General features: G+C 32.5%; 1 protein-coding gene across 1 annotated transcript in view; it reads left to right on the top strand.

The window, feature by feature from the left end:
• Positions 1–2,250: 2,250 nt before the first annotated feature.
• The window catches only part of LOC106463185 (bifunctional coenzyme A synthase-like), a 22,833-nt gene continuing 8,763 nt past the window's right edge, over positions 2,251–16,320 (top strand). The window contains exons 1-5 of the mRNA XM_013923179.2: positions 2,251–2,343; positions 3,961–4,677; positions 8,577–8,791; positions 9,173–9,304; positions 12,193–12,447. Of these exons, the coding sequence (XP_013778633.1) occupies positions 4,014–4,677; positions 8,577–8,791; positions 9,173–9,304; positions 12,193–12,447 (1,266 nt within the window). The 5' untranslated portion in view covers positions 2,251–2,343; positions 3,961–4,013. The remainder of the gene's footprint in view (positions 2,344–3,960; positions 4,678–8,576; positions 8,792–9,172; positions 9,305–12,192; positions 12,448–16,320) is intronic.

Below are 16,320 nucleotides of genomic sequence, written 5' to 3'. Positions count from 1 at the left end.
TATCTAAATATTAAGAGTAACTGCCTTCCCACAACTGGCTGCAGATAGCGAAAGGTAGTAGGAGTTGAGACGTTGTGGGTTCAAGCACTCAACTCCTAACTGATTTTCTTTGGTTGCTGGCTAGTTTGACGTTGGCACGTTTGGGTGCTATGGCAGCACACATTATCCGTTATGAGTTATAATGATGACAACAAAGACTGATAATTGAAAAATTAATTTTGATTTTTGAGTTTCTTTCTAATGTTTCTGATTTATATTAATTTCATTATTATTGTTTTATAGTTCTGATAAAAAAATACCTATTTATAATTAATGTATTTAATAGCTTTGGAACTATTGATTTATACATACGTACATATATAAAGTTATATATATATATATATATATTCCCACATTTATCTTATCGAGGGTCTATTGGGTTAGATTTTATTTCTTTAAACTAATATAAAACGTCTAAAACGAACTAAATCTACTTGACATAACATTTTTAGTATTCGTAATATGTTAACATTTTTATTTGGGATATTCCGAATATTTAAACTTTGTTAAATTTTCATCTACTAGAAAAGTATTCTAATTTTATTGTAAGTAGTGTTTGTTCTCTCCAGAATGTGAATTATATTCTGACTTTATGCAATTTCAAAAAGCTGTTTGTTATTAAGCACAAACCTACAAAAAGGGCTACCTGTGCTCTGTCCACCACATGTATCGAAACCTGGTTTCTAGCAGTAGAAGTCCGCTGACATACCGCTGTGCCACTGAGGGACATTAAAAAAAAAAAAAAACGAAATCGCAAAGGAGGTGCTAAAGGAATTCAAAACTTTAACGTAACTTGTGTTTATACATTTAAGACCACTATTTAGATGAATTGATAGCAGCCATTTTGTTATCTGTTTTTTTATATGTATTACTTTAAATCAGTAAATATATATATGTTAACTCAAAAGCATGACTACTTGTTATTCCAAATCATAATTACTGAGCATTTTATTTTTTCTGTATGGAGATAGGCTACAAGTTATATAATGGTTAATTCATAATAATAAATAATTATTATTACAAATATAGAAATTGAAATAAAAGCGCTGAGCTACTTGTTACTATTATTATATTCCCAAGTGGATTGATTTCTTACAGTTGAAAATACTAACTGCTCTATGTTCTAACAAAAGTTTCGCTAGAAAGTGTATTACAAAGTTAAATTAAATTCTGACCTGAGTAAATTGTGGAAAGAGATTGGATACAAGTTTCATAATAAAATAAAATTACTTTTTTTCCAACAACATACAAACACAAGACAAACACTTCGACTGAATTTGAAGTGCGCACGATGATGAAAGATGCTCTCATTTCTCTCTAAAAGGCTAGAGGCCGTGTCAAACAAGAATCTGGATGTAAATGTCTCTACACCGAGAGAATCTATCACTATATACTTATATTCAGAGAGGGTTAAATCTTCCAGAATGCATTTGTCACTCATGCTTTGTGGTCATCTTATTAGTAAAAACAGAGATGATAGAGTTTTCTGGTATTTCTAAACTTCTACACAACCGGTTGGACTACATAATACATTATTACAAGCCTAAGAAATATTCCAGCGACTCCATCCGCCGAAAAATGCAGAATTACCAAAGGGTAATGATCTTTAACATTGTATGATTAGCAGGAGAATAGGGTCATATAGTATTGAACTATAGTAAGTTTCATGCATATTTTCACGTAAAAATTCACTATATTTTTTTTTATGAACCTATTTTCTCTTGATCCGTAAAAGTTATTTTACTTCAGAATTTCTTACTTTTGTAATGGGTCCGGGATTTGGCTTTGGTATTTAATTTTTTAACTAGGAATGCTCCCTTTTAACTCTATCCTTTTCTTTTCTGAACTAGCCTTCCCAACATCTCCCGCAGTAACACACCAGTATTTCTGTTATTGGAACTTATTTTTCCAGACAAATTTCACTTTTTGTGACGAGACCAGTAGTTAAAACCATCTAAAGAGAAAAATGTGATGTGGGCAGACAATATTGTGTTTATTAAATTCTTTGAGTAATGGCAGTTGTCCTGAGTTGTGCTTTCAGTTAATGAACAAACTACAATTAAATATCTGTTATCAGGCAATCATAATAATATATATATATATTTATGAACTACGACATAAATGTTAAATATCGTTTCACGATTGTTGGTTTCTTGGTCAAACGTAGAAAAGCATACTTCCTGCGTTTGTCACTAGAGGGTAATATAAATCTAGAAATCAACAAAACGAACACGTGTTATATTAAGAGGAAGTTCCCGTGGTTGTTTATACTGATTATTGTGAACATATTAATAGGATATATGGGTAATTTTTCACCATATTTTAATTGCTTATTTTAGTTTTACCGCGCTTTTTCATAATGTTGCTCTGATAGTGTTTAAATTCCTAAGTGTGAGAGTCGTGATTACGTCTTGGTGTAATGGTTTAATTCAGCATATCTTAGTTAGACGTAACCTAGACCTTGCATAATTTCTAACCTTGCGAACAAGTGAGAATTCACAGTTGTTCCAACCTTGAACAACTTTTAAGTAGCGAATTTCCAAACTCAGCTTTCTTCGAAGTAGTATCCATATTATCAGTATAATACTAATAGTAATAGTGTCTATATTATATATAACGTATTGTATTTATAGAGATGTTTAGTACTTTTTTAGTTTTGTTGGAGATACTGATAGTTTTCCTTAGACTCATTAGAGTTAGAATGTTAACTGAACTATTTACAAGGTAGATTACATTTTATGCGTTATAAACTAATCACCCTTGTTTTGATAACCCTTCTAGCAAATTTTTCTTGTTTTTTTTTGTTGTTGTTCTTAGGTCAATATTAATTTCAGACAAAAAATACATAAGTAGCTAAATTTCCAATTTTGGGACATTTTCAGTGAATATACAGTTTGTAGATATGTACATTTTAATCTAGCTTGTGAGCTATATCATCAGTATGCCATATTTTTAATTTTTGTGTCTTCAAAAATTTAAACTTTACCACATAAAAACTAAAACAAAGAACGATTTTAGATGTATTCCACCTCTTAAGGAAAAGATAAAGTGCAAAACTAAACAAAAAAAGATTTTAAATATCCTCTTGAAGAAAAAGATAAAGTGCAATAAACATTTATCTTGATGAGGGTAATTAATCGAAGTAGAACAAGCTCATAAATTTATGTGCCCAGCATGTTTTAAAAAATATACTTACTTTTGTATGTATACCCCTTTATAAATTTCCATAAAGTTGATTAAACTTGATTTTTTGGAACCTTTAGTAATTCCTAAAGTTTGTAATTCAGTCATTTACTTATCAATATTACTTGTTCATGCATTTTATAGTATAACATTTAAATTGAGTGATTTGATAATTGATCTAAAACTTGAAATCAACATTTTCCTGTACATTAGCTCAACATGAAATGTCATAGCTTGTATGTTAGTTACAGAACCAGTGTTACTGCTTACTATATGAGGAAAAAGTTTTTCCTTGAAATTCAGTTGATATGACATGGTCTGTAAGTCTGAATGGAAATAGAAAATTTCATTATTTCTATAGCATACATTTTTTGGTCTACTCTGTATAATCCTGTTTTAATTAGTAGCTCAACCAAAGTATACTCAAGAACTATTACTGCAAATAAGATGATTATTGTTTTGTACATTTTAACAAAACAAGAGTTCACAAAATGTCTGAATGATATAAGTAAAGCCATAATTAGACTAATGTTTTTGAATAAAAGACAAATATATATTTTTTGAACAACTTGCAGCACAAAAATGGCTTTAGATGTACATTAATTACAGGAAATTAAGCTGCTCATAGAATTTATTTTCGTATTACTACCCTTCTCACAATTGTATGTAGTAATGAGAAGTTTATAACTATAGGGCAATCTGAATTTTTACCCATTTCAATTTTTCATTTTGTTCTAGGTATGGTACATCTGTATATATGTAAATAGATTTACAGAACTTCATAGATCACAATGTTTGGAACTGGCTTGATGGTCTTGACAGCTCCATCGTTAAGACTTTTATCTCGAGTTCCAAGCTATTTGAAAGTTGCAAGTGAACTCGTTTCTAAAACATTGTATATCAAGTTAGAGCCAGGAAAAAATCAGTTGTGGCCTCTCAACCATAGCTTTTGTAATTTGGGAGAGTTATCTGCTGTTGGAAAACTTATTCCTGCAATTTATAAACAAGCCTCTCATTCATGTGCAAACCTGGATGTTAGAGTTTTGCAAGGGTTCACCAAAAAAATTAAAATACAAGACCATGGCTTAATCAATTCATTTGATGTTGTCATCACTGATTCACCTAAAGCTGTAGAAGGTTTAATTGATTATGTCAAATACCAGTACAATAAAGAATGTGGTACTGTTCATGTACTTGAGAACAAAGTAGAAGAAAACCAGAAACATGCAAGTACAATAGGGAACCTGAGCTCTGTTGTTGTTGGTGTGGATACAGATGTTGACAAACAGAATTCCTATATTAGTTACAGCAGCTGCTGCCAAGTTTATAAGAAAGTTGTTATTGGGGGAACATTTGATAGACTTCATAACGGACACAAAGTTTTACTCAGTCAAGCAGCACTTGTTTGTTCAGATGAATTAATAGTTGGAATAACTGATGGAGAAATGATACAAAGTAAGTGATTTTTCATAAAGGTCTTGTGTTGTATTGTCTGTCCAATAGCCAGTAGAAACTTGAATGTATTTGTTGAATAGCATGAAAAACCTAGGTAAAAGTGTATATAATGAGTTGTGTGCACTTATAAATAATAATGGAAAATGAACTGTCTTTAAGAAGTTGATAAGAAATTGGTTTGTAAAAAAATTATAATTAGTTCTTAACTGAAAAATAATTCTGTTGGAGAGCAAACATGTAACTGAGACTTTAAGTTTAAAGTTTAGCATTTTATTCTTAATATATGAATGTACATTCCAGCCACTCCATTCTGCCATTCACACAAATCATCTGTAGGCATTTTTTTAAGCTACTGACAATTAAGAAATTCATAATCAAGCTATCCCTAATTCTTTTTTTGTTGTAGATGAAATAAGTAAATCACAATGTTGGGAAGATGGAGATACAGTCTAATAGAGTGTTACATAGTTTAAATGATTATGCTGTGAGGAGAGACTTAATGTTCCTCTAGAGCATGGAAGAATTAGAAGAAATTTGACTGATGCCTTCACAGTTATAGAAGTGTGACCTTAAAATAATAAGTGAAATAAATTTAACTATTTGAACCTTGGATGTGTACACTTTTATTGGCCAAATTATTTGTTATTTAGCATTATGAATGTATTGAATGGTTTGCCAGATGATAATAACTTCCAATCAGAGTAAAATTAAAAATTGATATGACAGTCAGTACAGCTAACTAAGTATACTTTTATAAAAATTGCTATTTATAAAGATTAGAGTGCATTATTTTATTAGTTGGTTAGTTACCCATGCTGTTAACAATAACTTTAGCCATAATCTCACTAATATCTCACAAGGTTAAAGTTAGAAGGTGGAAGATGATCTGAATTGACCAAAAAGCCTTCTATCACATTGCTTTTTCTTGTTTTTCATATGTCCTATAACTCCTATTCACTATCTGTCTTGGAATCTAAAAGTATTTCTAGTATTTTTTTTGACAGCTCATTTTGTACAAATAAAAGTGCATGAAATAGTTCCGTTTTAGGTAAGTCCTGTCTTACATTTTCTGGTTAAGGAATTGTTTGTTGATTAGCAAAAAAAAAGTATTGTGGAGACCTTTGTTGTTATGAATTGTGTAATTAGAATTTGTCTAGTACATTGTACTTGTAGGTGTTCACCATAAGACAAAAAAATTGTCTTGTGATATGCAGGTAAAATACTGTAGACACTTAATGATGAAGTAGTTCATTTTGTTATGTACATGCACTGTTTTCATCCTGTCAGCAACAAAGAAATTTCTGTAAAGTAATACACAGTTGAGTCGCTGAACAAGAACATCCATAACTTAAATTTATTAGAGTAGATTATTTTTCTAGAATACACTTCTGCATTGGAGATATGATTTTCTAGAATCTAGCATCCCCTTCTTTTTTTCACAGAAGATTGCTAAAGCTTTAAGTTCTAATAATGTACAATACTTCTAAAATATTCATACAAGTAAAACTTGCTCAGATGTGTACTTTAGGTATTTTATTTCCCCATATTGTAAATCTCCTCACGTTGATGATAAAATTATCAGTCTAATGCATATACTTTACATTATACATTTGATTGATAAAATATAACTATTTTAATTATTAAGGTGTTTTAATTTCTAAGAGATAGAAATAACATATTTGTCAGTTCTGTGCTTCTAAAATAAATACATGTACCTCAGTGAAACTTTATTCCATATATTCATAAGCTTTGAAGAATTATTATTTAATATTTTTGGAAAAATGAAGTTTGTTCAACATAAACATAAATTTGGGAATTCAATACAAACTAATTTCCTTGTTGTGATATCTCTCAAGATTAAAAATTACATGAACTATGGAAGCAGTAAAACTTACTCAGACAGTGACAAGACACTAATGAATAAAATAAACGTATATATATAAGGAAATTTTAAAAATAAGCGTAGGAAAAACATTTTAATCTACAAAGGTAAAAAGAGAGATTTCCAAGTTATGACTAGACTTTTTCCATTGTCTATAATAGTTTTCGTAATGAACATAATGTTTCTAATATTATTAGGAGAATTTCTGAAATTTAAAAAACAACAACATATCATTGCAAGATTGCTAGTTGTGTTATTAAGGGGTGAACAAAAGAGTAAAAAGATAAAATATGCTACATTTGTGTTGGTTCCAGTATATTTTAGAAAACAAACTTAAAATACTTTTTAAAGTAGAAAAATTACCACAGTAAAATATAACATATTTTCAGAATAGTGTTCTATGCTCAAATAGTTTGAACATTATGTAGAGGGTTGAGTACATTGTATTAAACTTGGCAAATCACCTGACTACCACAGTCGATATAAGGTTGTGTTTTGACAGAATCTATCAGAATTACAGATATTGTTTGGCATTTTGTAGGTAGTATGATGCCACTAAAATTGATCACTTTGGGAAGGATATGTAACAAACCTTTCTGATGTAAAATATTTATACACCCAGTTCATAAAAATGTATTCAGATTGAGGATCTGGAATTTCCAAAATGGAGATATTCCTTGTATTTAGTGGTATTGGAAAACACCAGGACCATAGAAAACAAGAGACCTGCAACAAGTCATACCCCAACCATGGTAAACAGATGCGGCATCTTGTAACAGGTAAGAACCATTGAACACAGAGGTCAGTGGCAAAAGCCATCCACATTCCACAGGAAAGATTGTACGTAACATAATCAAGAAGGATCACCACATAGAAAAGTGACTGTAGTTACATGTATACAAGTTGTTTCTATGACATATTTGTTCAACTGTTACATATTTAAAGCAGCTGGAGAATGAAATGAGTATTCATGCTATTCCATATGAAGACATACCAGTCAAGTTGCCAAATGCAGCACTTGTAGATTTCTGTGCAATTGGACTGTTGAAATGGGTGTTAGAAAACCACCTTTCTCGTACACTAGATGGCTTATGGAAAATATGCAGGGTGTAAAGGTGTGCTTTAGGTGTTACAGCTATATGATGAAGCCATTTGGAAAGAAAAAGTATGTTGCAGGTCTATTTTCAAGATGCACAGTCATCAGATAGAGCATGACTGGATGTGTCAACATAAACTTTAATGTTGTTGTGAAACTCCAAAATTGTTTTAATATAACATGCTCAACCTCTCCATATATATATGCATTAAACAAGTACCAGGTATACATTGTATGTTTATATTATGTCAGATGTACATTCATCGTTCTTATATTTAGGTAAATAAACACTAAAAGACAAACTGTTACCATACATTCATTATTATAAAATCTCAAATTGAAAGTCACAATAATTACTTTATACGCATTTCTTTCCATACTTCTGTGAGCATTTTGATGTTTTCACTTTCTTTAAATTTAGATAATTGTACATGTGTGTTTTAATGAATTTGTAGTTTAAGAGATTGTTTTTTTCTAACAATTCAACTTTTTGCTGTGGAATTAAAAGACATAATTTCAATAACTTAATGAATTATCAGACATATGTTAATGTTTTCATTGTTTTGCATTTTTACTGCTCAAAAATTATGTAGTTTTGCTGAACTGACCTTTGTATATTAAACAAGTCTTGTAATTTAAAATCATTATTTGAATGATAGTGTTGATTTTTAGCAACACGAGATTAGTAAGTCACATGCTGTAAATGCTATATATTCTTCTGTATGATTTTTAAGCATTCACACTCAAAAATGAAAGTGTCTGCTACATTTAACCTTTTGTCATTAATAAGTCAGTATGTATATACATGAACAGTTGTTTTATTATGTCTAACTACACCTCTTTAGAAAATTAGCATTGATAGAGATTTTCATGCTTGTTTAGAAGTTGATCAAACTGTAAAGTTGTTTTCCTTCATTGCAGAAAAGAAGCTCTGGGAGTTGATTGAGCCTGTAGAAAAAAGAATGAGTGACCTACGAAATTTTCTTCAAGAAATTGACCCAACATTAAGCTATCGAATTGTTCCAATTTATGATCCATTTGGACCATCTACAGAAGATCCTCTCATTGAATGTATTGTAACTAGTGAAGAGACATTGCAGGGTGGAAAAAAAGTGAATGAAGAGAGAATGACAAAGGTATTACTTGAAATGGGAGTGTAACTTGTGACTAAAACCACAGTACATATAATTCCCTAAATATATTCTGTTTTGTAGAAGAATTATAAAAATTTTGTTTTTTAAATTCTAACTTCAATGTCTATTTGTTCAATAATTGAGTCCTCGGTGGGTCAGAAGTAAGTTTATGAATGTAAACCTAGGGTTTGATTCCCATTAATGGAAAGAGTGCAGATAACCAAGTGTGTGGCTTTGCACTTAAACAAATTTACAAATAAAACAGTATCTGAGGTTTTCTGTCAGTTGATCTATCTTTTTTTTAGAAATTAGTAACTGTTTTTGAATATTGTTTTTGTAAAGTAATGTGCCTTTGAATCTACATGATGAAGCATTAATTTATAGGGAATGTCTCCATTAAAGCTGCATATGGTATCCATGGTACATGATCCTTCTCATAATAGTATTGAAGAAGACAAAGTTAGCTCTTCATCTATAAGGATGAGACTTCTGGGAACTGAGTTGAATCCACCCACTGTAAGTAGAAAACATCATAGTTAACTGACAACATCCAAACAACTTATGGTTATTTCGAGTTGAAATATAACTTTTTATTTTTACTAGAAATCTTATATTTTAATTTAGAGCAGCTGACAAATTCAAGATGTATGAATTGAATACCAAGATTGAATTTTCAGTTGAAAAAGGTGAAATTTGTTAATGGAGACAAAAATTTCCTCATCAGTATAATTATCTTGCAAGATCACCATCCTCCTCCTTATAGACAACCACTTTCAATAGAGCTTTAAAGAGTAATCCTGTATTTGGCTTCTCTAATTGAACACAATTAGAACAAAGTATATAATTGAATCGGTATAAAACTAACTTAAAGCAGATTCATCAAATAAATCTATAGAAATGTAAGAGAATATAAAAGAATGAAAATTTTTTCTATTTGTTGTTTGCTGTCCTTAGAGGAGAGAATAGTAAATAAGGAAATAATAGTAATCAAATATTACTAAAAATTGAAACTTCCAGTTGTCAACCTTCTGTGAAAATCTATTTTATTTGTATGTTTTATAGACATCTTTTATTTACTTTATACATTTTAATCTATAAATATATTTCTTCTTTTGCTATAAATAATCTAATAAAAAAAACCTTAGGTGTGAAAAAAATGGTGCAGCCAAAAAAGATTGAACATGAGACTTAAAGGAATGAAAACAAAATTGGCAGCATAATTGGTAGCTACATTTATAACATTGATAAGAATTTTACATCAACTATTCTTTCATTAGTCAGCCAGGCTACATATTTTGTCCAACTTGGGGCATGATGTGTTTTTGATCAGACATCATGATTTTTTGTCATTACACACCAACAAACTACAGCAAATAAGAAAGTGACACTCAAGAGTAACCAACATTAGCTTTAGGATCACAACCCTATTATTCAGAACAGACCTATACTTTACAGAACCAAACAAATTCTTTAAAATATATGGTGGTAGTTTTCCTCTCTAAAACAGTGTTAATAACTTATTTTATAGTAAGGCCATAGAAACTAGATTAAAAGTTTCTTGTCATCACCCACATGCGTTCAGTACAGCTGTATCAAGCGTCATTATCTAAGCTAATATCACATAACGTTAACATTCTTTAATTAGGAGAATTTCATAAAATTTAGCAAATTTGTGTTTAAAAGTTGGCAATGAATAATAACCATTCACTCATATGATTCTTTTGAAAACTTGATCTAGAAACTGCTAATCTAGATTGCTTGGCCTAACCAATACTTATTTATGTATTTGCACTTGTTTTCACCGTATAGTTTTGCTGCATTAAATCAGCTGTATTTAGTCCAAATGACAAAAAACTAAAAATGGTCCACTCGTAGGTAGAGCTGTAAGCAAATTTTTAGACAGATACCTCATGTTCCTTTTTGCATAGGTGTGCACAAAATTTTGGTCAAAATAAGTTTGCTTATATTCAGACCAAATTTGAAAAAGATTCATAGAAGTGTGTTTTTCTATCAAATTAAGTTTCAGTATTTTTGGTGCAAAGAAAAAAAATAGGAAGTTTAATCAAAATTGGAGATTTTATATCTTGTGTATTTCTTAATGAATTGCCTTAAAATTTGGTATGTGAAGTAAGGGTCCAGAATAACATACCCACTGAAATTGTTATAGTTTCGATTACCACAGTCCAATCTACAGAAAGTGGGGTATCGCTAAATTATCAACCCTGTTGTTAGCCCCCAGTGGCATAGTGGTATGTCTGTGGATTTACAATGCTAGAATCCGGGTTTCGATACCCATGGTGGGCAGAGCACAGATAACCCGTGTTGCTTTGTGCTTAACTTCCAACAAACAAACAATCAATCCTGTTAATTTTGGCCACACGACACATTACCGTGTGTCTTCATGAGACTAAACAAACTGTTCCCTTTTTACTACAAGTGTAGGCTCAAGCAGCTCTTAATGAATCAGGAGAATATATATTGTTAATGAGTGTGCTATGTGTAACATCACATTTGCTTCCTTACATATCAGTGACAATAATTCAAATGAATTTAGAGAATTAGCTAAACTCTTGTAGGAGGGAAGAATGTACCTTCACCTTAAAGTACAGAATATGAACACAACCATTAGTGTTACAGACTACTTTTAATAAAGATTCTGCATTATTAGTAGTATTAGTCTAGAAATAACTTTGGAGCACGCTTTCATTTCTCTTTATCTGGTTGATAGAAGTAAACACTGATGTACTGAAAGTTTATTTCTGGACCAATGGAAATTAAGAAAAACAAAATTAATTAAACCATGAAGAAATTTGAAACAACTGTTTACACATCGATTCCTCAAACATTTGAAAATTAGTACATATAACCTCTATTTGTCTTACTTCATGTAGGTTTTTCTACAAACACACACTTTTCTGATTTTTCATTAAAAAAAAATGTTTAAGACTGTCTAATAACCCAGTTTGATTTTTAACATTTGGGTTTTCTTTTGTGTGTTGAACCATATTCTAACATTAAGACATATGTATACATGTATTGATTCATATTAAGTAGTAAAAATATGGCTGTGCCTGTATAATCAATATGTACATCTTGTCTTTTTAAAACCAAATAAAAACATGAAAGGCTCGTATGAATTTCTTTTTTCTATCATTGGCTAGATAGACTAATAAAACTACCTGATACTGTTCAAAACTGCAATTTCCTGTTAGTCATGGGATGGTATTTATTATCCAGTTAGAACATGTTACAGCTTCTACCTTGTTTTAAGCTGTTGGTGTTTATACTAAGTTAACGCAAACTCATTTACAGCTGAGTAGAATAATTTTGATATTTTGTACTCTGATCACCAGAAGGTTAAAACAATATCATTGATATACAATATGCATAAAATTATTTTTCAGCCAAAACCTCATTTACCCTCCAGGCCTTACCTTATTGGCTTGACAGGAAGCATAGCAAGTGGAAAGTCTTCCATTTCCAAACGGTTAGAAAAGCTGGGAGCTGCTGTAATAAACAGTGATAAACTTGCCCATCGTAGCTACGAACATGGAAGGGAAGCCTACAGGAATATAGTTTTTGAGTTTGGTGAAGAGATCTTAAATCCAGACAAAAGCATAAACAGAAAACTTCTTGCTGCAAAAGTGTTTGAAAATGAGGTGATTGTTTCATAAAAGTACCAAAAACTAATATGATAATTTCTACAAGTTTCAACTCTTTCTTTATTTTGAAATTATGTTTAAAGTAGGAAGAGATTTTATTGATTAATATTAACTTCAGATCAAAGCAAACTACCTAGCTAGAGCAAAACTAAAAATCAACCCGGTAATGAGTATAGCTAATTAAGTATATTTTTCGTACCTTTTTACATATAAAGATTAGAATGTATTGTTTTATCAGTTGTGCACCTTTGCTGTTTACTGTATTTCTGATACAATATCTTACCTCCTCTCACAAAAAGCTTTCTCAATTTATACTGCTCTCTATCGGCATAAATTTTCACTCACCACTACCCTTGATACACCTACTTAAATATGTTTATGTGAGATATCTGTCTACTAACAGGCAAATGATTATGCAGCAACCCTCCACCAATAGGAAGTGGGACACTACCCTTATCATAACTAGCACCCTTTCTAATCTTGTAGCTGTTAACCACTTCTGGATTGGCAGTCTTACAGTTTGCATGTGTTTTTGCTCGTGTTTTCAGACTGATTTTTTTGCTTACTTACCAAAGTATATAGTTTCAGTTTTCAGCCATGTAGTTTTTCTTATCTCAGCCATAAATTTTTCAAATTTGTATGGTTTTGAGAATTCTTGTTGAAGTTACACTTCTATTTTTTTTCCTGTCAACTCCACTTGTCATATATGTGTAATTTCGCATGGCATCTACCTCAGTGGATGTAACTACTACAGCTGATTTTTCTGCCACTTCAACAGTATCTGAGCACATACATTATCAGTTGGGGATGTAATGGCTGGTTTGCCAAGAGTTAGCTAAATGTTTGTGAACTTCTGAGCACCTGCTGGCTATCCTCTTATATTTTGTACTGCTTTGCCTGTACATGACAATGAGGATTTGAGCTGTCTAGTTTCTCCTTCTGCCTATGACTCCCAGTCACGTGTCATTTCTGGGGAGGTGTCTAGGCCTCCTTTCCTTTTCGTAGACTTATTAAACCAGGTAGAATATGTTTTATCATTACCTTCTATTTCTATTCATTCTATTCTTGCCCTTCTCTGTGACAAGCTGTGGGGTCAGTTTTAGTGTTCCCTGAACCCCTAGGGTTATTGGGAAACCTGAGTGTTGTTTTGGGGACCAGATACATTCTGGGATACATATACCTTGACTCCCATATTCTGTGCACGACCCTGCTCTGGCATGTCATCGTTCTTACTTCCCTCCTTAGGCATGATTATTAGTATGGCACTTTTTGTTTGGTACCAGTGATTTTTTTTTGGGGGGGATTCCCAAATCTCAGGAGCCCAGGTTTGGGTCAGCCCTATTGCTTAACTTCACTTGACCTTTGTTCTTTCCCACACCCCCTTGTCCCCATTCCTCCCCTGGTTGGTTCTGGCCTCCCAATTTTTAGCAGTTCACTGTTGATCCTTGGGGCTCTATTTTTGGGGCAACCAGAGATCTTGGTGACTTTGGGCTCACACAGTGGAAGTGGCACTTGGCCCAATGTGGCTTTGCTTTACAATATACACACATTCTTACTCCATCAGACATGGTACAACAATGTTTTCAACTGCTTTGCCCGAGTTTGGAGATAATTTCTCACAGATCCTTGGGTGATGAGGTGATCACATTTGGTCTGGTCCTTTTTCAAAGTTCCCTTATCCTCTGGTTTCTGTTTCCTGCCAGAGTTTTTAGGAGGTGGTTTGGGATTTGCTTTGCAAAGATGCCATCGTCTGGGGAGATAACTATATTTGGGTTTCTTAATCCCATCTGTTTGTTGTCCCCTCAAAGGTTAAAGGACTGGTGCTCTATCATCATTTGGTCAGTTCTGAGCCATTGATAAATCCTTTTACATTTCACCATGGGGTCATAATTAGCCCTTTGTTGGGTTACCATCCTGGTTTGTGGAGGAATGAGGGTGTTGTGTAAGATGCATTCCTCCTCATTAACTACTCCCCTGCATTCTAACTTTTTTTTGGGACCATAGAGGATGTGTGTTTTCCATCTGGACTTCTCAGTTGGACCTCTCCTTGGCTTCTTACAGCTTCGATGGTCTGGGTTTTTCCCCATCTTGTTCCTTTCCAGGGCCTACCATTTCCACCATAGCAAGTATGTCTGGCTTTCTCACAAGCCGAACCTACCTTTCTTCCTCTTTACTTCTAGGAGTAGATGCTCAGAATCGTTGGTTGGTGAAGGTGGAAACTTTTTTTTTCTCTCCTATACAATACCTCGTTCATCTTAAGGTGTTGTTTTACTTCCTATTCAGTTGGGCCGAGTTTTCTTCCTATTTTGGTTTAGGGCTAGGTCAAAAGGTTCTCTCTCATTTGGGTATAAGTTTCTTGGTACAGAAACTCCTCTTCCCTGCTGGTATATGTTCTTGAGGTGAAAGGTAGAGAATCCTCTTCCTACTGCAGAACTCATGTACAATTCCAGATGCTGCCAAGTGTTGGTTGAGGTCGAACTCCATTTTACAGTCTGTCACACCCTGTTTCTGTAACTTTTCTTGGGGTCCTTCCTTATGGAGACATATTACTAACGGGTGAAGAGTATACCTGGTTCAGAAGTGGTGCTGTCTCCCACTCGTGTATTGTTTTTAGTTCCTTCTCACACCTCATGGTTTTTCTTTGGGTGCCTCCTAAAAGGGGATCATCTTCTCACCAGCCCTCCACCTGTTTAATGTGGGATTCTAGGTTTTGTGAGAGGAAATAAGATATTATATCAGAAGTTAACATTTTCCTAAATTGAAAATGTATTTCTGATAGATACTTACCTCCACTCATATTTCCCACCTGTCTTCCCCACTTCCGGTGTGGTTTGTGTGATTTGACCAATCTCGAAGTGGTTAAAATCTGCAAGATTAGAGAGGGCATTAGGTATGATAAGGGTAGTGTCACACTTCTATTGGTGGAGGGTTGCTGCATAATCATTTGTATGTTAGTATGCAGATATCTCGCATTAACATACATATGAGGGTAAGTGGGAGTATCAAGGCAAGTGGCGAGCATAAATTTGCTGCGATAGAGGGCAGTATAAATCGAGAAAGCTTTTTGTGAGAGGAGGAGTTAAGTATCTATTGGAAATACATTTTCAGTTTAGGAAAATGTGAACTTTTGGCCATAAACCCAATAATATCTCTAAAAGTTTGACCAGCTTAGAAGATTTAGGTTAGTCCTAAATACGTATATTAAACTAACAATATAAAACAATCTCAAAAATAAAAGTCTAATAATTAAAATAAATATAATAATATTAGATATATTAAAACCTTCTTACCAAAACTATTACTGGAAGTAACAATAATGAAATAATAAAGTATACCTTACACAAGCACTAGCTGTTGTCTTCCGATAATGTCATGGGTTTAATGTTTGTTGATATCACTTATAAATCTTTGATGTTGGCATATACTAAATGTAAATTTTTGAGAAGTGTAAAAATATATAAATAATACATCTGTGGGAAAAGATTAAATGTTGCTTAATCTTTATACCCTGTGAAGAACCTATTTAAAATGCATTATAGAGAGCAGTGTTTTGTGAAGGGCTAGATTACACTGACTAAATACAGTGAGCAATTATATCATAACAGTGATGAATTCAAATTAGCCATTAAACACAATATTCCTGTCAACATCAAATTCTCTCAAAAACTCGGCCCTAAATTAAAATCGTTACTAAACAACCCTTCTCTAAACCAACACCCTGGGGTGCCAAGATTTCTCTTCTAAGTCTTGCAACAGTATCCAGTCATGTGACCTCTTTGTTCCATACTGTATATATATTTATATATATCTGTGTCAGTGTAAACTACTTGTACAAGTCGAAACGTTGTACATTTGCTGTTATGTTAAACT

This window comes from Limulus polyphemus, unplaced genomic scaffold (genome assembly GCF_000517525.1).
Source record: "Limulus polyphemus unplaced genomic scaffold, Limulus_polyphemus-2.1.2 Scaffold1343, whole genome shotgun sequence".
In the NCBI taxonomy this organism is placed as follows: Eukaryota; Metazoa; Arthropoda; class Merostomata; order Xiphosura; family Limulidae; genus Limulus; species Limulus polyphemus.
The sequence above is the reverse complement of the archived record's forward strand: the minus strand, read 5'-3'. Positions and strand labels throughout refer to the sequence as shown.